Source organism: Ambystoma mexicanum, chromosome 4q (assembly GCF_040938575.1).
Source record: "Ambystoma mexicanum isolate Mex_15411 chromosome 4q, UKY_AmexF1_1, whole genome shotgun sequence".
In the NCBI taxonomy this organism is placed as follows: domain Eukaryota; kingdom Metazoa; phylum Chordata; class Amphibia; order Caudata; family Ambystomatidae; genus Ambystoma; species Ambystoma mexicanum.
This window is the reverse complement of record NC_090928.1, coordinates 66,491,337-66,517,545: the sequence shown is the minus strand read 5'-3', so window position 1 is coordinate 66,517,545 and position 26,209 is coordinate 66,491,337. Positions and strand designations below refer to the sequence as shown.

At 48.4% G+C, this 26,209-nt stretch overlaps 1 protein-coding gene across 18 annotated transcripts in view; it reads right to left on the bottom strand.

Annotated features, from left to right (window-relative positions):
* PTPRK (protein tyrosine phosphatase receptor type K) overlaps positions 1-26,209 on the bottom strand; it is a 1,571,968-nt gene that overhangs the window by 666,331 nt on the left and 879,428 nt on the right. For all 18 annotated transcript variants that reach the window (XM_069607477.1, XM_069607481.1, XM_069607480.1 and 15 more), the window contains one exon: positions 14,742-15,044. In XM_069607477.1, the coding sequence (XP_069463578.1) occupies positions 14,742-15,044 (303 nt within the window). The remainder of the gene's footprint in view (positions 1-14,741; positions 15,045-26,209) is intronic.

Below are 26,209 nucleotides of genomic sequence, written 5' to 3'. Positions count from 1 at the left end.
CACCTGGGGGAGCAGACCATCCCAGATACTCAGACACCCTAGCCATAAGGCGCCGGTATGAGGAATCGGCATGGGAGCCAGGCTCAGGCCGACCAAATTCCACCTCCGGAGAGGTGTCCAGTCCACTGGCATCATGCAGCGACTGCCTCAAATCGTCAAATTGACTATGGCCCGAGACAATGTCATCCGGCACCTGACTAGGAACCAGGCCATCCGAATCCTCATCCGCCTCCGAAATATAATCCAAGTGGTGGAAAGGCACCCGAGAGTGCCTGCTCTTAACCAGAGCCTTCCTAGGGGGAACACCCGAGACACGGGGCACCTCCGACACGAAAGGCGTCGATGGCGTCGAGCGAATCGGCGCCGACGTCGAGAAAACCGGCAACGGCGCCGAGAGGATCGGCGTCGACGTCGAGGAAATCGGCGTCGACGTCAGATGCAGCGCCTCCAGTATCGGCGGCGTCGACACAGCCCTCGAAGCCGGAGCTCCGAGCGTGTCCCTCGACAACCTGACCGTCGACGGCTTCGACGACTTCCTCGGAGCCGGAGCCTCGAGAAAGCCTGTCGACGCCCTCGACGCCTCAGACGTCGATGTCTTCCTCGAAGACATCACAGGTGCACACGGTCTCGATCGCGTCGAGGACCGGGACCTGGAACGGGTACGGCGAGAACGAGCCCCCTTGTCCGAACGGGACCTCTCCCGTGACTCGCGCCGACCACTCATGCGAGCGGTGGCCTCGACCTCTCACGGCCGACCCCACTCGGGGGCGCGGACGGTTGAGTACCCTGCGACTCAAGAATCGCCAACATCTTCTTCCCGAAGGAAGCCCATTCCTCCGGCGTCGCACGGCTGGTGGGGTAACCGACGTGCCGGGCAGAGTCCTCTGAAGAGGACCTGGAAGGCGACCGGTGTCGGCGCTTCCGAGAATGCCTCGAAGAGGCCGAGGAGTGGCGAGACCGACTCCTAGAAGAAGACCGACGAGACTTCCGACGATGACGCGGAGAGTCACCCCTCGAATCATCCGTCGAAAGCCCCGCCGACTTCGACTTCCGGGGCTTGGACACCCGACCTACCGACAATTTCTTCTTACGTTCGCGTAAGGCCTTGGACGTGAGCGACAGGCAGTCGACACAGTCATCCGTGTCGTGGGCCTCCCCGAGGCACCAGAGGCAGGCATCGTGCGAGTCAGTCACCGACATCTTGGACCCACACTCCCCGCACTTCTTGAAGCCCGGACGCGGGGTTGAAGACGAAGTGGAAGACATCGTCGAAGGAACAATTCACAAACGAACAGGTTCGAAGAACCGGAAAGAACAGAACTCCAATGAGTCGAGGCTAGAACCGAGAAACACGAAGCAACACGTTCGCGGAAAAAACGGAACTGAGGCTACTGGCGTCGTGCGTCCTACTTATCACATCGGATGACGTCGGACGTCGGAGGAGGTCCTCGACGGCGGCGCATCGACGTCATCGACGCAGGACGCAGACGCCGAAAAAGTTTCCGAAGCAGCACAGCTGTGGTGATTACATGTCATAGATATGGAATACGTCGGAGGACCCAATCCCCTCGAAATACCTTTTTTGATCAGAGGAAACCGGAGCAAGAAAGATAGGGGCTCAAAAATAAACAGAAAGGAACAGCAAAGTGAGTTAGCGGTAGTCTGCCCATCCCCCCTCCAAGGTCATGGAAAACGGCGCACTCATGACACGGGCCGCCTAGCCCACAGTGATCTGGAATGTGAACCAAGTAAGCTGCCAGAGGACTTTACGCTCAGACAGCGGCTCCCAAGAACCAATCCCGGAGCGGCGGAGACACCCAGGAGCCAGCCCTGGAAACGCAACAGGGACAGTAGGCATTTAAAATGAGCAGCCAGAGACTGTCAGTTTTCGGGAGATGGAACTGCAGCATATGAAAAACAGGGTCCCCTGCAAGGATTGACACACCGGCCGGTGGTCGGCCGGGTACATTACAGACCTGTGATCGATCCACGGAGTCAGAGCCCGGAGGGGGGGCCACCAAGGGTCGAGCGGGAGTTGCAGATTCCCCACAGTGGTCAGTCAGCAAAGACAGGATGGAGCTGAAAGGGGGGGCCCCCGCCGAGGGGAGGTGGCGGGCCAGAGCAATAAGCAGCAGCCAAGCGGAGGAACGCAGGAGCGGCCACGGGTGCAGAGCCAACATTAAAGCGGTGAGTGCATGCCGCAACACCCCAAAAGCCGCAGCCCAGCCATAAAGGGGACACAGTGGCAGAATAGCAGCGGTCCCGCACGGATTTGAACATGGGAGAGCCCCCGAAAAACACTATATTAACCTAGCTGAAAGGGGTGCCACATTAGGCAGAAGTAACAGCCCATGCCCGGGGATCCCATCAAAGGGCAGCACAGAAGGAAGCAATGCACAAGGGATACTGAGACCACAGAACTCAAGCAAAGCTTCCCTTCACACAACAAGAACAGGGAGAGGAGACACCCAACGCCACAAGAGATCTAAAAGTAGGAGTTAACAGCCTGGCAGAAGACCTCAGGCCCCGAAAGCCTTTAGCCACAAAGTGATTGGGAATAGCAGGGGGATACCACGAGGGCTGCGGATCCCCGGGGCATGCGCCTGGGATAGGTAACAAGTTGGTGAAAGAAGGAAAGCAGGACTGCACCACCGACAGAGGTCAAACCAGAGAAAGGGACCAGCGTGGAAGAGACAAAGGAGAAACGGCCACACATAGCACCTCGAAGGAGAAGTGGAGGGGGGGGCACAGGAGCTACGCGAAGGCAGCACCAACTTGAATGAATGTCAGGGTCCTCCCAGGAGAGAACCTTCGAAAGCGAGGACAACAAGAGGACTCCCCCAGGTGGCAAGCTCAAACAACACCCGCCAAAAGCAGCACTGTGCTGCCCCGTGAAGTTGGTGGGAGGTCCAGCACAGCTCCCCAAAGTGGCGTCCTCATTGGAGGTAAATCGCGAGTCACCCACGCACTTCGAGGGGGGCACTAAAAGTCTGCAGCAATACAGAAGATCAGCCACAAGTGACCCGCAAACTCCGACAGGCACAATGACCGCAGCAGCCACCAAAGATGATATCGCAGGAATCCTGGCGGAAATCAAAGCTCTGCAATCAGACATCCAAACCTCCATTGCTCAAACCACAAGGAAAAGTGTATATCATAGAAGGAAAAGTCAAAAATCTTGAGCATAATCAAACCAATGTGGAATTAATAGAAATGAACCTAAATGCCAGGATGACCGACATTGAACTAAAGGAGGAGGAACTGACACTCAAGATCGACGACATGGAAAACCGAGAAAGGAGATTGAACTGGAGGATACTCGGCTTGCAGGAAAAGGATGGAGAAACCCCTCACCAAGTGGAAAATACAGTCCAGGACATAATGAACCAACCGTTTGAAGAAGGGGGGGGGGGGGGGGGGAGTGTCCATTGAAAGAGCCCACAGAGGCATCACGGCATTTGGTAAAGGCCAGCGCACAATTATAGTAAAATTCCTGAGGTACGAAGAAAAAAGATTTTTGCCAGGGCGAAACAGAAGCAGGACATTGCCTTTCAAGGCTCCAAAATTAAAATCTTTCAAGACATATCAAGCCTCACACTAGCGAGAAGGAGAGCAAGCAGGCCACTGACCACCTGGCTGACGGATCAATCAATAAGATACAGATGGGGATACCCATTTGACCTGACTTTCGAATATAAAGGAGAAGATTACAGGATCACAACGCCTGAGGAGGCATAACAGGTCTTGGCCAGCCTGGAAAACCAGAATGTGGCTAGGGGCCCCGTTGGCCCCTCAAGTTCCCAGCCATCACAGAGGAGCGAAAGGGCAAGGGAGGGAGAAAGTTCTTTAAACTGAATCCAATCTCCCCAGCAAAACCCCTGTGAAAAGTTACGTTAAGAGGAGCACAAGTGCGCCACAACACGCAGATCTGCACGGCCCCAAGCAGCTCCACACCTGACGATACACGAGAATAAGGTAAAAAAAGGGAGGAAGAAGTGTCAGAAATTAACCTCACTGAGGTCGGAGTCGAAAACCCTGGTGGCCCTCAGTTCTAGGAGGGCGTCTCCAACTCAAGAACCCGAGCCATTTTCAATGTCAACAGTGCAGTTATTAAGTTGAATTAGTTCCAAGGTTAAGAGGGGGGGGGGAGAGGAGGGGGTTATAGGGCTAAGGAAGCAAACCATGGGCCTGGAGCCCAATGTTAGGGAGGCGTCTCCCAGCCTTGAGCAAGTTAGGGCTTACATGGCAGGAGGGGGGTTGGGGGGGAAGCAAAAGACAAAGCAAAATCAGCTGGGAAGCATGGAAACCAGGTAAGGGGCAGCAACATATAGACGAAAAGGAGCATTATTACCCAGAGAAATGGGATCCAATCTAGTGGGGACGCAAAGCACTAAGGCCAGCCGGGGTAGATCTACCGTAAGGGTGGGCACTTTGAACGTGAAGGGACTCAACTTGCCAACTAAAAGATCCCTATTGGTGAGAGTTTGAAAGAGCAAAATTCAACGTCCTGTTCATACAGGAAACCAGACTAAAGGTGGGAGAGGAACGAGCATTGAGGGGAAGAACGGTGGGAGAAACATTTTGGGCATCGGGGGAATGCAAAAAGGGTGGAGTGGGAATCCTCCTCAGCAAGAGACTCAGGCTAGAGAACCCAACAGTGGAGCCTTCACTGGAGGGCAGACTCCTTACAATCGGGGGTAAATGGGAAGCCTCCCAAATAGCGCTGGTGGGGGCATACACGCCTAATCAAGGGCAAGGTCCATTCAATGAAGGGGCTCTAGCATCACTATAGGTGAATGGTGAAGACTTGGTCATGGTGGGAGGGGACTTCAATGCATGGGCGGATCCCCAAATTGACAGGCAGCAAACAAGGATAAGGAGCAAGAGCATCCTGAGGGAAGAGAGCGGTAGGTTTGCGGCCACGCTTGAGCGGGAGGGGCTGATCGATTTCTGGAGGTATTGCAACCCAGGTAAAAGGGGATACACATTCAAGTCAGAGGTGCATGACACCTTCACTAGGATAGACTATTGATCGATAAAGAAAACCAATCAAGGGTGCATGACAGCTCTATACGACGGGTGGCCTGGTAAGATCATGAGATGGTAGTAACAACCATGGAACTGGAGGGAATGGGGCAAAGAGAAGCAAGATGGAAACGCAATGACTCCCTGTGGCGGGACAACATTTATGCTCAAGAGCTGGGTAAAGTGATGGACTAATGCTTCCAGATTAATGGTAATGGGGAGGTGAACACAAACACGGTATGGGAGGCAGGCAAGGTGGTTTGGAGGGGACACCTCATGAGAAAAGGGGCGAGGTGGAAGAAGGAGCGTAAAATCCTTGAGGACAGGTTGAGGGGGGAGATTGTGGAAGTAGAGGGTAAGCTGCATGCACAGGGCTCATACCGAAAGGAACACCTGTCAACTCTCAAAAGGAAACGGTAAAAACTGAAGGCCATGGGAAAAGGAGATGTAATATGAAAGTTAAGGTTCCTGAATCAGATCTTCTATGAAAGAGGTGATAAGGCTGAGAGAATGCTAGCCTGTAGACTGCGGGCCCAAAGAGCGGAAAGGTGGGTGGAAGCAATCCAAATAGAAGAGGGGGAACCGGTGCGAGATCCAAAGGAAATAGCTGGGCAATTCGCCAACTTCTACGAAAATCTCTACACCACAGAGGGTGACAAGGCAGGGAGGGAGATGAAAGAATACATAGAGGCGGCAGGTCTCGCCCATCTCAAAGAACCTGAGCAATCCTTCCTCGATTCATACATTATGCCAGAAGAAGTCGAGGCAGCCATTAAAAGACTCCCGCCGGGTGGGGCACCAGGGGAAGATGGATTCACAATGGGATTCTACAAACAGTTCGCAGCAGCCTCTGTGTCACATACACAAATGATGCTGATGATACCCAGATCCTCATTACTCTCACTGGCTGCTATGAGAAAGATGCTGCAAAACTTAATGAAATCTACCTGGAAATCCAAGCTTGGATGGCTACCCACAGCTTGTGCTTAAATGAAGACAAGACGGATTACTGATCGTGGGTTCTCAAGCCCGCCTTAACAAACTTGACCCTAGGTACCAATCCTTCACCATTGACGGTAACGCCATAAAAGTCTCAAAAGAAGTCAAAACATTGGGTGCATATCTTGATGCCACTCTCACTCAAAAAACAAACGCCCCGATCTCCACCACTGCATACACCAATAAACTTAATACATTTAAACCTTTCTTATCCACCAACAGCTGTCTTACGCTGGCTAGAGCCCTAATTTTGTCTAGTCTGGATTATTGCAACACACTTCCTCGGCACCATGAATCACAATCTGAACAGAGTACAGGTGCTCCAGAACAATGCCCTCAGACGCGCCCTCAACCTTCCGTGTAAGACCAATATCTCCACCATCAGAAAGGAAGTCCACTGGCTCCCCATTAGCGACAGAATTAAATTACACTCTCTCGTCTCCACCACGCTATCTATCAGATAAATTCTCCAGACAAAACTCGACCAGACCAACCAGATTCCCCTATCTGCACCTACTCATTGTTCCTAAGGTTAACCTGAAAACTGCAGGGGGAGCAAGTTTCCTGGTGCTTGCAGCGAAATGTTGGAACTCACTCCCCACAGACCTCGGAGCAGACTCTTCATTCTGGTCGTTCAGAGCCAAGGTGAAAGCTCTGCTCGCGACTTAGTATTACTTAACCACCTGCACTGGCACCACGGCTACACTGAGCCCCATACAGCTTGATGTTGCCTACATCAACTCCCTATCTGGTATTACTTGTGATATACTTAGACCCGGACTACTTTGTAACCAAGTCCCATCTGTAACTAGCTCCGATAGTTCTGACTTGGACCACACTGTAACCTGGTCCCACATGTTATGTATGGTATGTACTATTATCCTTGAATCATATGTTGGTGTAACCTATGTTGTTCTACAAGTAAATGCGCCCTGTTACCCTAGAGTTCGGTTGTGCTATACAAATAAATAAACTAAACTCTCCCCCCACATGTCCTCACTCTTCAATCACATAATAGTCGGGCCACGCTCCTCCATTTTCAAAAGCGCATTTAGTAGTAATCCCCAAGGCAAGGAGGGATCCCACATTCTGTAAGTCATACCGACCAATTTCACTCCTAAATGCTGACGCCAAAATATATACCAGAGTTTGACACGGATGGAGGAGATCATGCCGCACCTGGTCCTCCCAGACCAGGTGGGCTTCATAAAGGAGAGACAGGGAGCGGACGCAATGCGGAAAACCCTCGACATAATGGAACATACAGGGGCCACCAAAGGAAGTCAGGCTCTCCTAAGCATGGACTTTGAGAAAGCCTTCAATAGGGTAGAATGGAAGTTCATGTGGCCCGTGCTGAGCAACATGGGTTTGGGGGAAAACGTTGATAAGAGGAATCCAAGCCTTATATAAGGACCCTCAACAACTCATTATCGAGAGGAATTGCCCTCTCGCGAGGGACCAGGCAGGGATGTCCCCTCTCGCCGCTTTTATATGCCCTATCTATGGAAATGTTGGGCAATAACATTAGAAGAGAAAAAGCTATTCGAGGGGTGACCATAGGGGAAAATGAATACAAATTGGTGATGTTTGCGGACGACAACCTCATGCAAAATTGACATTGAAAAGCATGTAAAGTGTGGCTTTATTGCGTCATTTATAGGATTAGATTCCAAAATGTAACTTCTAATAATCTAACAGCAGCCTGTAATAGGTCTAATTAAGTGGATACCTTACTTAATAAAAGAATCTTCTCTCAGATGTACTTTTGGACAATGTATGTACCCTTACCATGTACTTTACATTTGATATTCTATCCTGATGTATATTTATTATTATCCAAGCCATGCCTTTTGTATTGGAAACTTTTATAATTGAGTATTGAAATTGTGTGCTTTCATTTGTGATGCAAAGCAAGTGGCAACTTCTTAATAGTACATATTTCAGTAGCTAACAGAAGATCATGCAATTGCTCATACTTTCTCTTCAGTGTTCCAGGACTTGCACCAGAAAAAGCCGCTGTTTCTTTTTTTTAATCTCATGATTTGGTTTCCTTCGCACTTGGTGATATCCTAGAATTCTTACTTAATTATGCTACCTTTTTCAGGATTTTAATTAATTTGTTTTGTAGCTTGACTATTGTCAGAGGACTTAAAGAACATGCTAACTCCCAGACATAACTCAAGGGTCTTCATTTACATATTGGCAGGGTGCGCCAAGCAGTGGTCGAAGTGTATGAAAAGAAGTAGTGGAACTATGTTCCCTGCTGCCCCCCCTCCAAATCCCCGCTCCCCACAAACCATAGTGTAACACCACCTCCCACGCACAATACAAACTCCCAAACAAAAGTGCCTGCTGTTTTGGGGCACGTTCAGTGCAGTGCACTGAAGTACAAGTTTCAACTGCTTCCTACACTTATTTTAAAACAAAACCATTTTGGAACGGTTTGTTTTTAAAATAAAAGTATAGGAACGGTAAAGCTCAATTAATAAATGTAGAGGAGCTCCGCTCCCAACCGCTCCTGCCCACTTCGACCACTGATGCCAAGGGCTTGTCCTCGCTCTCTCGTCTAGAAAAAGCTCTTTCATTCATACCCAGGGATCTTTACACCCCAAGTTAGTGTCTAGAGTTTATTGAGCTCTACTGTCTAAGGTCAGTGTCTTTCAATGACGGCCTAAATGCAATTGCCTCATTTGTCAAATCTCCCTCTGGACCTACTAAGGGGAGTTCTAAAGGGGTTGTGGCTTTCAGACACTTCTCCCACCTGGGTGTGCCTCTCCCCATCTCACACTGTTCTACCCTCCTTAGGCTACTCTCCTTCTGAATCCGCCCTGCTGTGTCTCCTACTCCTCTTCCCTCTCCCCCTCCCCCTCCCCCTCCTCCGCCCCCTTTTCCTCCTCTCCCCCTTTTCCTCCTCCTCCCCCTCCCCCTTTTCCTCTTCCTCTTCCCTTTCCCCCCCCTCCTCCTCTCCCCTTTGCCCCCCTTTTCCTGCTCCCCTTTCTGCTCCTCCTTCCCCCTTTTCCTCCTCTGCCCCCTTTTCTTCCTCCTCCCCCCTTTTCCTCTTCCTACCCCTCCCCCTTTTCCCTCTTCCTCCCCCTCCCCTTCCTCCCTCCTCCTCTCCCCTATGCACCCCTTTTCCTGCTCCCCTTTTCCTGCTCCTCCTTCCCCCTTTTCCTCCTCCGCCCCCCTTTTCCACCTCCTCGCCCCCCCCTCTTTCCCCCTCCCTTTCCCTCCTCCACCTCCCTACTTTCCTCTTCAGGCTTACTAAATCATGTTTGGAAGACATGGTATTCATTGGACTTATTTTTTGTTATTTTAAGTCCAAATAGTGATGTACACAGGTGTTTTACTGGAAGAAGCTGGCTGATTGTCTTAGGGATAATAATCATCTTAGGGTTGTTTAAAGTAGCTTTTTTGAGCGAATGCTATTGCAGCTTTCTTTTACTTTTTGGTCATCTCTTGAGACAATGGTTCCAGTTTGTACTACTCGTTAGACAGCCCCTATTTTGCTTTCAAGGTAATGTGATGCAGCAGAGTCACTGTTTGAATCCAAGGCAGTGTCCTATTTGTACGCTACGTGACTTAACAAGCCAAACACCAGACCATATTTGTTTTTAATGTCTTTAGGCATAAAGCTCCTGCAAGAACAGCATGCAATTCCATTGTGTTCATTTGATAAGCTCCACTTGCATTGCTATGAAGTCATTGCAGATGATTAGTCTCCACGTTGCACTCTGATAAGAAGATGACACACACAGGCCATGTAAAATCATGCTGCAAGGCTGAAAAGTGGGAAACCATAATTCTACTTTTTCTGGATTGTGTTGGATGCATGAGCCCAACCATTAAATACAAAGGGCTTTTCAATGTCGATTTTGATTTTACATATGGTCCCCCCACTCACTGAAAATGGTAATTTCTCTGTTAACCAACACATTTGTGTACCCCTGAAAAAAATTGTTGTGGAACACTTACTCTTCCTTAATAAGAGGAATGTAGGAAGAACTGTTTTTGGGCTATGCAGTCACGCTTTGGAAATCGAGCTTTCCTGCTAGAAATGAAAGTAACTCACTGTACTGACTACAGGACTCAGACCCCTTTACTCCATCCAGCAAAAACCCTGGAATAGTACCCACACCCCACCGTCTAAAAGATGAACCAGTTCATGTCCTGCATCTCCAAGAGTGAAAGGACCTCCCGTAAAAGATACGGGGACCCGATATGATAAAGGAGAGGATGGAAACTGAGGAGGAAGACTAAAGCCTGTGGAGAAAACAGATAGGATCCACTGTTACGCTTACCTTTTCTCGGGGGGGGCGTTGGGGCACGGTTGTAGCCCTCCCAGGGGTGAAATGCATCCTGGGATGTGCTTGCCTTGGGCACCAGTGACTGCGGTAGAAGCTTCTCAGGGTCACACCTGCGTGAATACAAAGGGGAGCACTGAGTGATGCTAGCTGCGACCTTGCACCCTTCTGTCCCTCCTCAGGAGTGTACTTCCTATAGGTGCACTGTCCCAGTTTGCTCACCTTTTAGTAAAGTCTGTGGGCACTCCGTCCTGCTACTTCTGGCAGGGGCGCTTGATTGCCAAGGACCGAGTTCCTTCACTGATCCTTTGCGGGCAGTAGTCCAGTCCAGCTGTGAGTACTCAGTTCTTTTGGTAAGTAGTGTTCTTAATCTTGTCTGTCTTCTTTTGCATGTTGGTTTTCAGCCTTTCCTTGCTGGTCTTTTGTATTGTTCGTCTCCCGTCACTTTTCGTTTGTTTCGTTCTTCAACACGTGTCCGTTCTGTGTGTTATTGTCCATACCTTCTTTAATCCTGTTCTTTTGCTCTTTCCCCTAGTGAAGTTGGTGGAAGCGGGGCCTTGGAGCTGCTGAGCACGGATGCTGTAACCGGAGCAATGAAGAACTGGATCCACGGTTGCAGGTAATAGGTATGTTGTATTGTAGAGTTGAGCGCATGCTCTTAAATGCGGCGCGGCTTTCCAGTTGTTGAGATGTGCTAACCTTGTCTTTTCTTCTTTTGCAGCGACCAGACTCGTTGAAGACTGCCGTGGAGAGATGGCAGGGCGGAGCATCGGATTCCTGGGTGAGTATTTCTCTGCAGGCTCATACGTCGTTAAGTGTCACGTTGCTTTTGAATGCAAGTTAATGCGAAGCACAGGCTCCGAGGATGAAGCGTCTTACATAGCTGGGCTCCATTGGCCCCACCCATTAGCCTGGTCTGTCTGCCACGCCGCACCACACGTAGTCACTGACACGTGAAGCTGGGCCAAGAAGGCCACACCCAGCACTTTGCAAGTAACAGGCCTGTAAAATAAGTGGTCCAATGGAATTAATGCAACCCAATATCAATTCCCCACATGAGCCTGGTGCCAGAGGCGCCAGGACAAAGTCCGCCGGGCCCCGTCCCGTGTCTGTGTTCCGAAGGGACACAAATTAGTCATTCCTCGGCATGGTCCGATGGCACCCACCATCCGGGGTATTTGTGTATGTGATCCAGGGTGTGTGGACGTGACATCCACAGGTTGCTGAAAAGACACATCCAGGTGTCCTGGAATCAAGCCTAAAACACCCCCACAGGCGAGCTGTGTTCCCAGAACTTGACATCACTGCTTCTTAGCGTCAGAGGTGGGTGCAGAGGAGGGCAAGTGGCAAAACCTGTGAAATGACTTCTGCTGCTTCCTCCTGTTGTCGCTAGGCGACCTGTCAGGCCTCCATGTACCACAGTCCCGGAACCCCTTCAAGCCACTGAAGGTGCTTGGCTTGAACTCTGACCTGTCCTGGGACTGTGGGAAGGATTTCTGACCTAGCTTTATCAGGATGGCTAAGCAATTGGCGGTTTGAGTGGAGGGTTTCTTCTTAGTCAACTCGTCATCGGTTGACGAATGAAAAAGGTCCACACCCTCAAAGGGCAGACCCAGGATCCATTCCTGCACCTCAGATGAAAACCTATTGGCATGTATCCAGGATGTCCTTCTCATCTCAACCCCAAAGTACAGCCCTCTGTCGATGTGGGAGATCGAAGACTCCATGACGTCCTGCGCAATGGGCCAGGCATCTGCCAGCCCAGCCTTTAAAGACGCTTGCTTGTCTGAAGGGTGGTCGGTCAGAAATTCTGTGAGCTCCCACCGTAGCTTCTAGTTAGCCGCGGCTAAGAGGGCGTCTGTGTTGGCTTGCCGCAGATGCAGTCCTGAGATGAAATAACAGCACTTTCCCAAACACTCAAGGACTTTGTGCTCCTTGGAGAGGCAACTAGAGGTGGCTCACGTGGAGGAAGACTAAGACAATGGTTTGGAATACAAGGCGGTCGCAGTCACCACTGAGGAATGAGGCTGCATGTGGGAGACCAGGAGGATTGGCTCCCCGTCCGTCAGCAGAGACCTGCTATCCAATTTATTGATCATCTGGGCGTTGGTCTGGGCTTCTCCCAGACCTTTTGTGCCACCAGCAAAACATTGTTCTGGAGAGGGATGCCAGACCGGATCGTGATGCGTTTCCCCTAGACCTCTGCTAGCACTCCGGGCTCCTGGGGGGCTTCCTCTAGCAGAGAGATTACCCCACCGCCCCCCCGACGCCCCCACCCCCAGAACTCTGCCAGGCCCTGGAAGGCAGTCATGAAAGGCCTTAACAGATGCTGAGGGTTCACCGTCCTGGGCGTCACCATCATCTACCCCACCCCCTTTTCATAGAACAAGGGGAATCTGGGCCCTGGGACAGGCAATTGTGGTACAGGAGGAGGTGTCAGAACAACTGGTAGGGCCTGGTCTGGGGGAGGGACCAGCACTGGAACCGGCAGTGCTGGAGGAACGGGAGGAGTACCCAGAGGAGGGTGGGGGGGCGGGGGGGCGGGACAGCGCCACCTGCGGGATGACCTTCACAATGTCCTTCACGAGCCCCTTCAACTGAGGGGAACTCATGAGGCGGAAAGAAGCGGTCCTCACAAGCTGCCAGGTCCCTAAGGGCTTGGCCCTCCGAGGCGCTGGGCCTCCGTACCTGGACAAAGCGCTGAGGCGCCTGGTGCGTGTAGCCGCAAGGCTGTGATGGGTAGATGTATCCCTGAGGAGACCAGAAGCCTGCACAGTAGGAACCGCTGCCATTTCCAGGGGGGGCAGGGGTGGAGGGTGTTGGAATCATCTTTCAAAGCCAATTTTCACAGGCGAAAGCACTGGCGGGCCCTGAGCTGATTCAAAGATGGATGCGCAGCTGGCAGACTCCGCCACATGCCTCTCTGCCATTTTGAAGCCTTAGCCAGGCCCTGGGTGGGACAGCATGGAGGCCGTGAGCCAAGAGGTCTAAGACACAGTAGGGAAACAGCTAGGGTCTTGCATTCGAAGCAGAGGCGTTGATCTCAGCGAACCATCTGGTAGGCGCTGAACCCTCAGCCGGACTCAACCTCGGAGCAAGCTCTGGTAGGCTGGACGACTTTGGCACTTGTGCCGGTAGCCATGCTGGTTTGTGCCAACAACAGACTCTTGGAGCTGGCACTCGATTCCTTACCGCCTTGGGTAGAAGAAGAGTAAGAACTTGTTCGCCCTTCCGAGGACAGCCTGGTAGGGCCTCTCAGCTTCGGAGCCGGTAGCCAGGACGGTCTCAGGTCTGTCCACAAAGCGCCCAGAACAACCCCCAGACCCTTTGACTTAGGAGCCGGTAGGCTTAGAAGCAGCATGCCTACCAGAAACTGAATTCGAGGAACGCTGATGCCACGCTGTGGAGCCGTGCTGGACAGAGGGACTAACCTTGTCTTGACGAGATGTCCTGGAGACAATGGCCTTAAGGTGGGGAAGAGGAGAAGTGTGGTAGATCTCTATACACCGCGACAACCGCTTCTTCAATGCCCTGTGACCTAGAGCGCTGCAAGCCGAACAAGCGTCTCAGTGGTGGTCGGGCCTCAAACACTCATGACCTAGTGCATGGGGGTTCGAGGCCGGGAACAAGCAGTCGCAAGAGGCACATCTTGTGAATCCTCCTGCAGCCGATATGTGCAGGGGGAGGCAAGGCACTGAAGGGAAGTTAAATAAGGTTAAAAAAAAAAGAAAAAAAAAAACGGTGAGCAAGCGGAAAGAAGTCTCTGCGCTGGCTGCCAGGTCCGACACCGTCCGTGCAGAAAAAGGGACTGAGTTGAGGCGCCGGAGGGCGGGGCATTCCCAAACCTGAGACGATGCCATAGCACACAATATTACATTTAAAGGGGAAGCTACATTTTTCTATGCCAAAGATCTGGTACCATTCCCATGTTGGGTGACGCCCACAATGATGGAGGAAAGGGGAACGGACGTATAAGTAAGGAGTGGAAGTCTGTTTTTTTACTTAAGCTGCAAACGTGTACCCATGGGAGCTTATATGGAAGCTGATGCACTTCTGAGAAGCCAAACGAAAGGCAACAATTGTAAAAAGATGTTCTTCCCTGTTCCCCACTCCTTATTGAATTCTTCCTTTGATATCTTGGACTCTTGATCTGTTTTCCCCTCAATGATTTGAGATGGGTCTACAAGCAGCAAACGATCTCTACAAATGTCTAAGTGACCCTGGGATGCAAATATTGAACAACCGTTAAAATTATACCGAAAAGAAAAATGGCATTACTAATCAGGTTGTTTGCCAACACACTCAGGACAGGATAAAGAAAGTGTTTCAACTGAGAAAGGAATTTCAGCTGGGAATATTTGCAATTAAATATAATTTGGGGTAAAAATGGAAAAGGTCAATGTGTTATGTACATACCATCTTCGTCGGTTTGAATTACAGTCTCCTCGCTCTCCTTTCTTCCTTCAGGATTGGTCAAGATCATTTTAAGGCTGACATTTGTGTAGGGAGGAAGGTGATCCACAATATGTTTCGGTGCCTTAGGGTCCATATCCAAGCAGTCTGCCTTGTTCTCGCCTCGTCCCCGAAAGTAATGATAGCAAATGGTAACATTGAAAGTATGGCAGCGGGTAATATTGTAGCCCAATGATTCCCAGTCGACTGCAATGAGCCTGGCCTGTATCTCTGCAATCTTCAGAGTTTTCGGTGTCCGCATGGGTTCTACAGGGCAAAACAAACACTGTTAATGCATTCAACAAACATTTACTGTAATTACCATCACAAATGAAAAAGAATGCAGCATGCGCAGTGGCATAATTCAATAGGTCCCTATCCCAAAAGGGAAAAGTGTGTTCTTATATTGGCAAACTTCTTGTTACTGTGTCCTTTATTTCTCGCTGTGCCCCTACCTCCTAACACAGGCTTCAATACATTCAAAAACTGATCAGGTTTTTAACAGACATTTAATAATCCAATGTATGCAAATGTGTACATTTTTATTGGTGTAAATGCAAGAATATTGGTCATAATGCAACTATGGCTGTCCCTAATTTTATTTAATTAGGTTTACGTTATTAACAATGCATCATGGTTGCCACATTTATACCACAGTAAACTGAGATGTATCCTGCACAGTCTATTAAGGACACCAACTGCAATGCTAATCATTTTGTGAAGAAATTAAATTAGGCAATTGGTCAGCCAGTACAATTGGAACTGTGTCACAGGATCTCTTCTTTGCAGATTTCCTTATAACTGCTAAATTTTGCCAGCACTGTCCCTTTCTAGTCCTTCATTACCCTTAGATTCTACAGCACATCTCACCCTGGTGTCGAAAGAGAATGTCAGATGAATCAAAGAGACATTACTTGTTGGTCCTGTTAGGACCGGGAAAGTGCCAGAAGCTCTGCTCTACAATCCCATGCAAGTCAACAGCATGTGAATCACGCCCCACTCAAACCTTTCCATCCCCGCCCTCACCAGTAAACAGCCAGTATGCACTGCCCTCGCATGTGGCTCCAACCCACAGAACCTCATCCACATCAAACTAACTGGCACATCGAACACACTGGCACCCAAGTCCCACCTGAAAAACGCACAGAGACTCATGCCCATCAATGCTCAGTTGCAGCAGACGTTGCATACCTCATCACTACACACAACCTAAACACAATCATAATCAATGAGGCATGACCCAATTCCCTCCTACCCAAACATCCATGATGATCTCACCTCATGTGCAGCACTATGCTCGCATTGTTGTGCTTGTGTGGGTCGCTTCTCTGAGCAACTAAATCCAGCTGGAGCGCTCCAACCCAGACTGATATTGCACAAATGCAGGTTGTGTAGCGGCTTGGTTTGTTGCTGTGTGGTCTGCTAATTACTTTGTCTACTTTGCTCTCTCTCTCTCTGCGGGCTTGGTTGTTTGCGGGGTCTCCCCTGGCCGCGGCTGCTGACACTGCAAGTGTCCCTTGGGTCAAAAAGAAAGACTGTCCAGAATGGTGCTGTGTAGGCATGGGGTAATAGATCTTGCTGCTCTTCTCAAGCCTGCAGGCACAGTGGAGAGGGACAGAGGCACTCCCAACTCCCACACCCCACCGTTGGAATAAGACTCTCTTTGGCATCAACTGCTAGGCCTCTCATCCCAGGCGGAGAGGGATTCCCTATCCGCACCCATGCCGCTTTCCCTGACAGAGATAGATCCCTGGATCTGTAGCATACCTCCATCCTTCTTCCCAATGTCTTATTCTCATCTAAGTGTCCGACTATGTGTGGTACCAGGAAGATATATCAACATTGGCTTTATTAGGGCCAGCTCAATGTTGTACAACACACATGTTGAAAAGCCATCTTAAAATGTGGAGCAGAGGGCTATTTCTCTGGAGCAAACTGAAAATATGGAGAATTATTTGGTGTAGAGTGAGAGGGCATTGCCCAAAATGTTATGTTATGCAGCTTTCCACCTCATACTCGCTACCGGGATCAAAAAGGGGGCACCCTTGTGAGGCTTATAATCAAATATGCACATAAGAGGCATTCATATAAACATTTCTAGGGCCTTTAAGAACATTTGTCCAGAGACTGGATTGTCGATGCCAAGGACATGGAGAAATATTTCAGGAGAAATCTAAACTTTGCCACATGTGGAAGTGGTAAGGCCCCGGAATCTGAACTATGATTACAAGCAAATAAACCTAGCCTGTGTTAGGAAAGATTTCGTAATTGTAGGTAATTTTCCTTCCATGTGGCAACCCCTAAACTTTTTGCTGTTGTTGTTCACCTTGTTCTTGACTTTGCCAGAGAAGTGCAGCCTTCTGCCGCACTCCTCTGGGCTTTCGCTCCTTTCTTACGGGGAAACTGACATGCCCTTAAGACAGTCAGTACCGGGGAACGCTGTTTCCCATAGTTTCTTTTATCATGTTGCGGCTTTAGTGCAACATGACACAAGAGGGCACTGTAAGCTAAGTTACAGCTCTCTTGGGTCTCTAGCCTTCTACAGGCCCTAGATACTCGTTTAGGATTGTATTTGATCGGTGCAAGTGATTCAGGGACGGGAATGGTGTCAGCGATCGTTTCTTTGTATTTTGAGCTCCTTTTGGCGTTCTAAGCGTGTTTTCTGCGCTTAACCCAAAATGGTGGCCTGGCTCCCAAAATGGCCAGACCACGAGGCTCCTTTGTCCTGTCCGTTGACCGTCTTGCTCCCTTCACCTTCCCCAGGTCGAGCCGACCCGGGGCCTTCCTTATTTGGGCATGTACTTTCCCGCGAAACACAGATGCTTTCGCGGGCTTCTACATGTCTTTTGTGTGCCTCCAGGATGTGGGCTGGGATGTCTGGTCCCAATACACATCCTGGGTGCCAGAGAGTCTAGGGTGGTGTGAATGCCTGGGACCACCGTGGTCCGTGATTGGTCCACGAATGGTGTGAGTGTTGATGAGTGGATCTCCCATTGGGTCCTCTCCGTTTTGGCGCGAAGGGAACCGTGGATAAGAGGGGGCTGGAAACACCACTACCATGTCGATCTCCTGAGTTCTCACGAACGAAGGAATACAGGAGCCAAGTATCCTGCAACCAAGAGGCTGGACCGAGGAATCGCTGGTGACCCGCTGAAGGACTCCTCCTCTGCACTGCTGTCGCCTTGTGAAACCCTTTTCACCTTTGATCGAACCATAAGGCCTGTACTGGTGCTTCGTCCCTTGGAATAGCGGGAACAGCTATTCTCGGCATCTTCATCATCTCCTGCCAGTAAGCCTTCGGAAGCGTCTCTGGGCCATCCAGCTGACTGACCAGCTTACACTGGAGTCTTGCTCTGTAACCGCCGCCAGGTTGTGTTGTATTTCGATCCTTGTCACTCTCACACGCTTCGTACACTTGGCGTTCCCAGGTCGGAAGTGAGTAGTGTACATTTGGCTCAGATACACACGGCCGCTCCGTTGCCCGGCTGTGGTGACAAAACTGTGCAGGTTTCTTCGATTGGGATGTCTTTTTACTCAACACGACGACGAGGCGTTCCCTGCTCTTCTGAACCTGCCAGCTGCTGAAACTGACGCGGAGAAGCCTGGGTCTGCTTGCATCGGGGACCGGTGAGTAGTTTAACTAGGATCTGGTCGCCCTCCTGCAGGAGCCCATTGCTTTTCCCCGCTGTGTAAAACAGCACCCTTTTGCCGTACTCGCGCTCTGCTTCTGCCCACTGTGGAGGCTGCGCTTGAGTCGCAGAACTTGTTCTTCTTCTGTAAGCACTAAACTGAACTGCCTGACTTCCTTCGAAGAGCTTCTCCTTTTGCCCGTTGGCACCAGCGCGTGCAGGTACTTTGAGCACAAGGCTCCACTCTTCGCAGGGCTCGGACTTCCATCTAGTTAGGTGCCTCTGAAGGCGAACTGAGTCTAAAGCATTGTATCGCACTGCCTGTTTTCCTTCCCTTGCAGGTGGACTACACATTTCGTGCATATAACGCTTGCGACTGTCGTATTTGTATATATATTGTGTTGATATGGTATGTTTTGGCTTAATATTGTGATACTGTGATTTTCTCGCTACGGTCATTGTTTTAAAGGCCTTAAAATAAATGTGTATATATTTTTGATATAACAACTGTTTGGAGTAGTTTGTAAGTGATCTTGCTTTGTGTGCTCATTGCAGGCTTTCAGTCACCCTCACCCCTCTTGAGACCTAGTCTTGACCGCCGCGATCGCTACCTTGATTGGTCTGGCTCGTCCAGATGTTACCCTGTTCCAAGTAATTAGGTTGGCCTTCTGAACTTCTGCGCCACCAGGACAGAGTTCAGAAATCCGTCTTAACAGCCTGCAACCCAGAAAACTTAATTTTGCAGATCTGAAGCTTAAAAAGAACTCAATTTCTCAGCATGATTCTATAATTGCCATGCGCCTCTTTCTTTCCAATAGTAAAGTAATGTAGAATAATATGAAGAGTAAAATAATGCATTTATAAATGAGGCAAGGAATCACCATTTGAATTACTTTGAATGTCCCCATATTCTGTTCAATTTGAGAGACTGTTGATTACATACAAACTGGATTGAGCTTGAATCAGTACAGCCCCAACCTCAGGAAATTGTGTCATCAGATTTATCAGAAGGATGTTTTGTCCACAGAAAGATTCCTCTGCCTCATTTTGTTCAAACCAGTTTACCAGGCTCTGTTCATGAAACAGTGTTTACCCCAAGAGAAAAGCTTGTTTGCAGTTTAACATGGAATACCTTGTGTGGCCAAAAGAACAAGTTACTTTCTTACCTGGTAACGTTCTTTCGATGGGATGTTCCGGCAACATATTCCACATCTATGACAGGAAATCACCGCAACTACGGTGATTCCCTGTTATAGATGTGGAATACGTCAGAGGAACAAATCCCCTCGAAATATATATTTTCTTCCGGTACATTTAAATCTAAGATGAACAAAATGTTCATATTTTGTCGCGCGAACTGTGATTCAATTATTTAAACATCTATAACTTTATATTGGAAGATCCTAGGAACCTAAAACATATTGGGCATTATAGATTACTAATATATCTTCCAGTGAACCGCAAAGTCAAATTGTCTACAATTATGGATATTATCAAAATAATCTGAATTATATTTGAAAACATAAATCTCATAGTTAATTGCACAAATTGCTCACTGATGTGTAGATTATACTTATATTGATTGTATTAGCACATTCACATCAAGGTTATATCACATCAAATAAATGCCAGTCCATATGTGGCGAGCAATATCCCCCCCACCTTGCAAGTTTCAAGGCTGGGGCGGATAGCCACACCTTGCCCAGTCATAAGATATGGCACACCACTTAGTCATACAATAATAGTAGGAGTTTTGATTATAAAATACATTGCACACAGATAGATGGGATGTATCACAATTATGCTGGATATTACTAGAAGATGACTGGCTGGGGGGAGAGCAGATAGCTACTGCAGTGCTGATTTTCAACAGAGGCTGCAGAAAGTGGTCTCTACTCAGAAGGAGATGAGCAATCCGAATCAGTCTGACCACAGCAGCTAAAAGGGACAGTGCTGTTGGAACAACTCAAAACCTAGGGGGTCCAGGCAGCATTCCAAAAATAAGAAGCCACATTTAAAATAAAAGGACTGCTCCAAAATAAATTCCAGATTGCCCTATGGAATGGTCTATGGTAACTCCCTGGGAATAAGTATGGCCTGGGAACAAGGGGGTGCAATTTTGAACAGGGACACAGTGGGCTAAAAAGGAACTCAGTGAGCTAAAAAGGAACAACTCAGATTTCGTGTTCATCAAAACCAAGTGCCTTTTGTAATGTGCAAAACTATAACCAAAACAGTGATAGATAGAAGGCTTTTGATACATCTGAACCACCGGCACTCTCTGGGCAACCTTCCATACCACTGTTTTTTAGCCAGTCTGCACCATTGCAAAAGAGGGTAAAGCGAAATGCAAATCAGTCAAGTATTGCCACCAATGAGAGCAGCTAAGCCCAAACTGCTAGGCCAGGTGCCCTTTGCACGGAAAACACAAGGAACTCCCAGACATGCTCTGGAGAGTTGCCCAGAGTGATTAGATTAATTCTTAACATTTCAGCCATCACCTCTTATGTTTTGCTTTAGTTGCCCAGAGTGTGACGGGTATTCCCACACAAGGTTCCGTGCCTACTTGACAGAGACCCAAACTACAACTCACTGATGACGACCTGAGGCCGAAATATGTCTGTGGGTGCTTGTGGTCTTGTGCAGAAGGTATGGGATCTGACCTAGCAGTTCGGGCTGGACTGCGCCTTTTGGGGTGGGACCAAGCCCGATTTGCATATGGTCTTTCCCCTTTCTGTAATGGCTTAGCAGGCAAAGACCAATGGTCTGGAGGGCTGCCTAGATGGATGCAAGAGTTTAAGATTACGTCTAAACCTTCTGGCCATCATCTCATGTTTTGCTTTTGTCTGTGCAAAACTGACATAATTTAGTGCAATTTAAATGCAGTTTTGTTATGCAAAATTAAGCACCATTTAAAATATAACCTGTTTTCTGCTGGCATAGTCATGAGGTGGGCCGTGGAGCCATTTTTGACAGAGATTTAGTTATAATGAAAGCCAGTGGGAGCTTGGTCATTAAAGAGATATATGCACAACAGAATATAGCTCAGAGAACTCATTCTATTCACAGAAAATCGTGCAAAGTGTAAAACCCATGCAATCCCTTATCCTGAAATGTGCAGGTAGACCTTTGTGTGATGTGAAAGGGCAAGAGTGCTTTTACAATTGTACCTTTTAATTAAGAATTTTTTATTCCAGCCCAAAAACCTGTAGTTAGGAAGGCACAGTAATAGAAGTTAATTTAAAGGTTATAGAGTGTTGCACATATATGTAGATTGAAAGTTGCACACATGATCAGAGAAAATTGCACACACAGCTTCCGAAGACCCCACTCTACATTTATTGTGTTAATAGTGAGCTGACCTAGTAAATGGTGGATATCAGCGGGTAAGATAAAAACAGACAGTAATTTGATGCATTTGCGAACATAACCTTATAGATTCGGTGAAGTTGCTTTCGTGCAGTTAAAGATTTTGAGAGACATTTATTGACAGGTAATAGAAGTTTATTTAGAATGTCTATTCTTTAAAGCTTCATATATACATACAATTGGTTAAGAAAACGGATGTGCGTGCGTGTGTGTGTGTGAAACAGATTCATGTAGGCAGGTAAAATGTCCTTTTATTGACAATTATTTATGCGTATACAACACTATGGTGCCTTCATGGCATAAAGCTGGAGGCCACCTTTGTTTGGCTTTGACTTTAATTTTCTTTAATTAAATTTGAGTTTTCATAAACCTGCCTGTACTTGTCCCAGAATTGTGGGGGAGGGATTGTATGAGCGGGGGTTGCAAACCAGAAATATCATACTAATGAGAGCTTATCATTTAATTTCAAAATATACTTTAAAGGTTGGTGTCTGTTGCAGGTCAACCACATCAAGGAACTATTGTATTTTACAGAAGGTGTTTTTCAAGTTTTCGAAGTCCAGTTGAGCTCTGTGATCCCACTGTTTGGGATGGGAATTTATCAACGTATCTGCCAAAGGAGCTGCCAACTCAGAGCTAATCAGTTGGTGATAAACCTCCAGTAAGGCCCAACTGGCCCAGGAAAGCTTGAATATCCTTTGTGACCGGCCGTTTAACATTCTGTACTGCAGCGATCTTCCGGCTTTGGAGGAAACAATGCGTATTTCCCACTTGAAAGTCAAAGTACTTGACTGATGCTTAGCTAAGTGGCATTTTGTAGGATCCGCTGTGATGCCGGCCTTCCAGAGTTAATCACAGAGGGCTGTTAAATGTTTTATGTGATCTTCCCAGGAGTGCTTAAATAGAACTATATGGTCCAGGGGTTCCATGTCATTTCATCGTGGGATGTTTTTTCGCTGTATTTTTTTTACTGCTGATTAAACTCATAAAATTTGTATTTATTTTTATTTTGGGGGGGGTCCTCTCCAACCCCCCCATCGCCTTTAATTTTTTATATATTCCCGAACCTCCACACCCCATATATATATTTTTTTCCACCCCCCTAAACATTTCAATGTTTTTTTTTACGTAAAAAAATCCACTGTAAAAAAAACCAGCGAAAAAAACATCCTGCGACGAAAGGTCGTCGTACCGGTCCAGGTAGGCTCCAGCAAAGCTTCAATATGAAGTTAGGAGTTGATCCAGTAACCAATGAAAAGATGGTCAGTGCCCCAGGATGGCCGAATGGTTGGACTGCAAATTCAAAGAAGGGGTTGAGAATGCGGCCTTTCGTTTGTTTCCCCTGTTCATCTAGTGGTACCTGCCAAAACCCATATGTAAGGTCCAGCATGGAGATGTATTTAACCGCCCCTAGATCTTCATTAGTCTATTCGGGCAAGGGATAAGCAATACACTGACATTTCATTTAACCTCTGGCAGTCTATACAGAATCTCAAACTTTTGTCAGGTTTAGGTACCAGCAAGATGGGGAGGACCATTCACTGCAAGACCGCTCTATGTCACGCAATTACAGTATCTTCTTATAATTCCTTCCAGACTATTCTCTTGCAGGTTTTCGGTAGACTGTTTGACTTACGTCAGATTACTCCTTGGAGTAGTCTTAGTATTTTTTGCACCAACCCTTTTACTCATTCACGTTTGGAAAAAACACATTGGGTATCTCCCTAGCCACTCAACCAGTACTTCACAGCATGATTTGGGAGACTACAGGATTATGTTTACACTGTGAACTCTAGTTGGTAGTGGAATCTTCTTGGTGTTCTTTTCATATAATAAGAGAAATTCCGGATTGCTGTTCTCTTGCCATGCCTTCAGTAATACGATCTAGCTGGGATGGCTTCTTTCAATGGGCCCGCTGGACTTTCTAGGTTAGGTTTGCCACCTGGCCAAAAACGAGATGGGTGGTTGGCAACAGGACCATGGCCTTGCCCTCCACTTGGAATGTTCATATCCATGCATTTTTATTAAGGACCCTCTCTTGCCATGCCTGGGCTTTTTGTAGGTGTACCTTGACTAGCTAAAATTGATTTATTGGTCATTTATATAGCGTCCATACACTTAAAAAAGCGTTTCAAAGCGCTCTAATGCAGGCAGGGTGAAAGCTACGATGATTAACATTCTTAGTAAGCATTGGGACATTCAAAACGGCAAGTGCAATGCGTTTAGAGGTACAACGTAAAACAGGAGGAATACAATACTGTTACAACATATGACAGGAATATTGCACGTGCCTGACGGTCGTTACAAAATACAAGAGCTAAACATTGAGAACGAGAGAAGGGAGGGAGAAGTGTGGGGTAAGACGCATAAGAACAAAAATAAGTGCAACAGGCATAAAGATGGAGAGAAGAAGGGTCGGGGCACTACACAACTATGCACAGAAACATGGCTGCAGATGTAATACCTACATTTGATTTCAGGCAGGCACACTAAAAAGCACAAGAGTTAACAGTGGCTGCAGATCAAAGTCTCAGTGATGCATGGAGAGATGTGTTGGCTAATTACAGGGAGGACTGCAGGAGTGCCATGAATCCCGGCTAGGTGAGTGAGGTCTCCAACAGCCCCAAGACCAGGTGTGTTAACAGGGAAGTACTGGGGAGGGCAGAAGATGAGGGGGGGGCCCCAACCAGATCGGCCATGACCAGACAGGCACAGACGGGTGTCTTAGATAATGGGCCTCTGAGGCGGACCGGCATTCGCCTGCTGGCTTGCCCGATTGGTCAAGATGATTGTAGAAAGGACCAATCCCAGGTGAGCAGGCTCAGGGCCAGGCACACCAGCTCTGCTGGAAAACGGCGCCGGCCATGTTGGAAGAGGCCTGGCATAGGGAAGGAACATGGTGCTCTGAACACCAGCCTTGCAATGCAGCCTGGCGTAGTGGAATGCAAATGCAGGTGGAAATAATCTGTTGCAATGGAAAAGCAGAGATATTGAGCACACAAAGGATTTTGTGCAGGCGCCCAGTGCGCATAGGATTTGTTCCCTTAGTAGCCCAAAGGGCTTACCTTCAAGGGTGGTGGTAGAGAGGGGGGGACGCGTAGGTCTCCAGGCCATGAGGTAGTAGAAGAGCCCATCCAGCATCAGGAAAACGGGAAATGAGAGGGAGAGGCAGACACAGACAAAGAAGGGCCTAGATTGTGGGCCTTCGAGGCAGGCCGGCACTCGCCTGCTGGCTGGCCTGATTGGTCAAGAGGACTGTAGAACGGACCAATTCCAGGCGAGCAGGATCAGGCACACCAGCTCTGCCATACTTTCTACATATATTCCCTCGTATTCTAGTTCATAGGGTGGTAGCTGGTCTGCAGACTCTCTGGTCCTTCCCGTTATTCCCTCCGGGTGTACAACCCACATCCAGGGTTTAGTCCATACATTGGTTCAAAGGAGAGAGCCCTGTAAACGATTGAGGGTCTTTCTCACTGCAAACATGGCCTACGAAGTCAATGTAATCCAAATAAATAAATCACATTAGCAGAGCAATGGAACACAGTACACCCAGATGACGATCCATCAGATTTGAAGTTCTTCGGATGCTAAATAGCAAGGAACAATAAAGAGGAGACTGAAGATCTTCGAAAGGGAGTGAAAGCCAAATTACTCTTCAATACACAAGCTACCAAAGTTGGACTAACAAGTACACTGAATTGCATGCATTCATAGAATGATTGTATCTAGTTAATTAGAAATGCAGCATACTTACCAGGTTACTCACCGTAGCAACCACCTTACTCCTAGTCCATAGTCCCCTTTCCTCCATACTTGTGGGACGTGACCGGAGCACTTTGGAAAAAGCATCCACATTTTTTTCAAAAATGTGTCACTCCTCTCTTTCCTGCGCGGGGCCCGGCACGCGGCCGTAACTCCAACCACCTTGGCTCCGCATCGCCTATCAGTCCTTTTCTATCGCCAGTTCAAAGAACCATTAGCAATAACAGAGGAACCTTATTAGAGGGGATGGCGGGCGAGCGTATGGAGGAAAGGGGACTGGGGACTATGGACTAGGAGTAAGGTGGTCACTACGGTGAGTAACCTGGTAATACTCCTACGTCCCGTCCCCTTTCCTCCATACTTGTGGGAGATTCCCAAGCACTCCTTACAGGAACTACGGGTGGATGGAAATACCCCTTACTGAAACAGATTCTTCAGCACAGCCTGACCAAACTGAGCGTCAGCTCTTGAGCTCATGTCGAGACAGTAATGCTTACAGAAAGCAGATGGGGAGGCCCAAGTAGCTGCCCTAGCGATGGACCCCCAGGGGACATATTTCTGAAAAGCAACCGCGGCTGCCTTGCCCCGCACCAGGTGTGCATGGATACCCTTATGAGGTTTCAGCCCTTGGACGGTGAAAGACTGTGATGGAGGCGGCAATCCACCTAG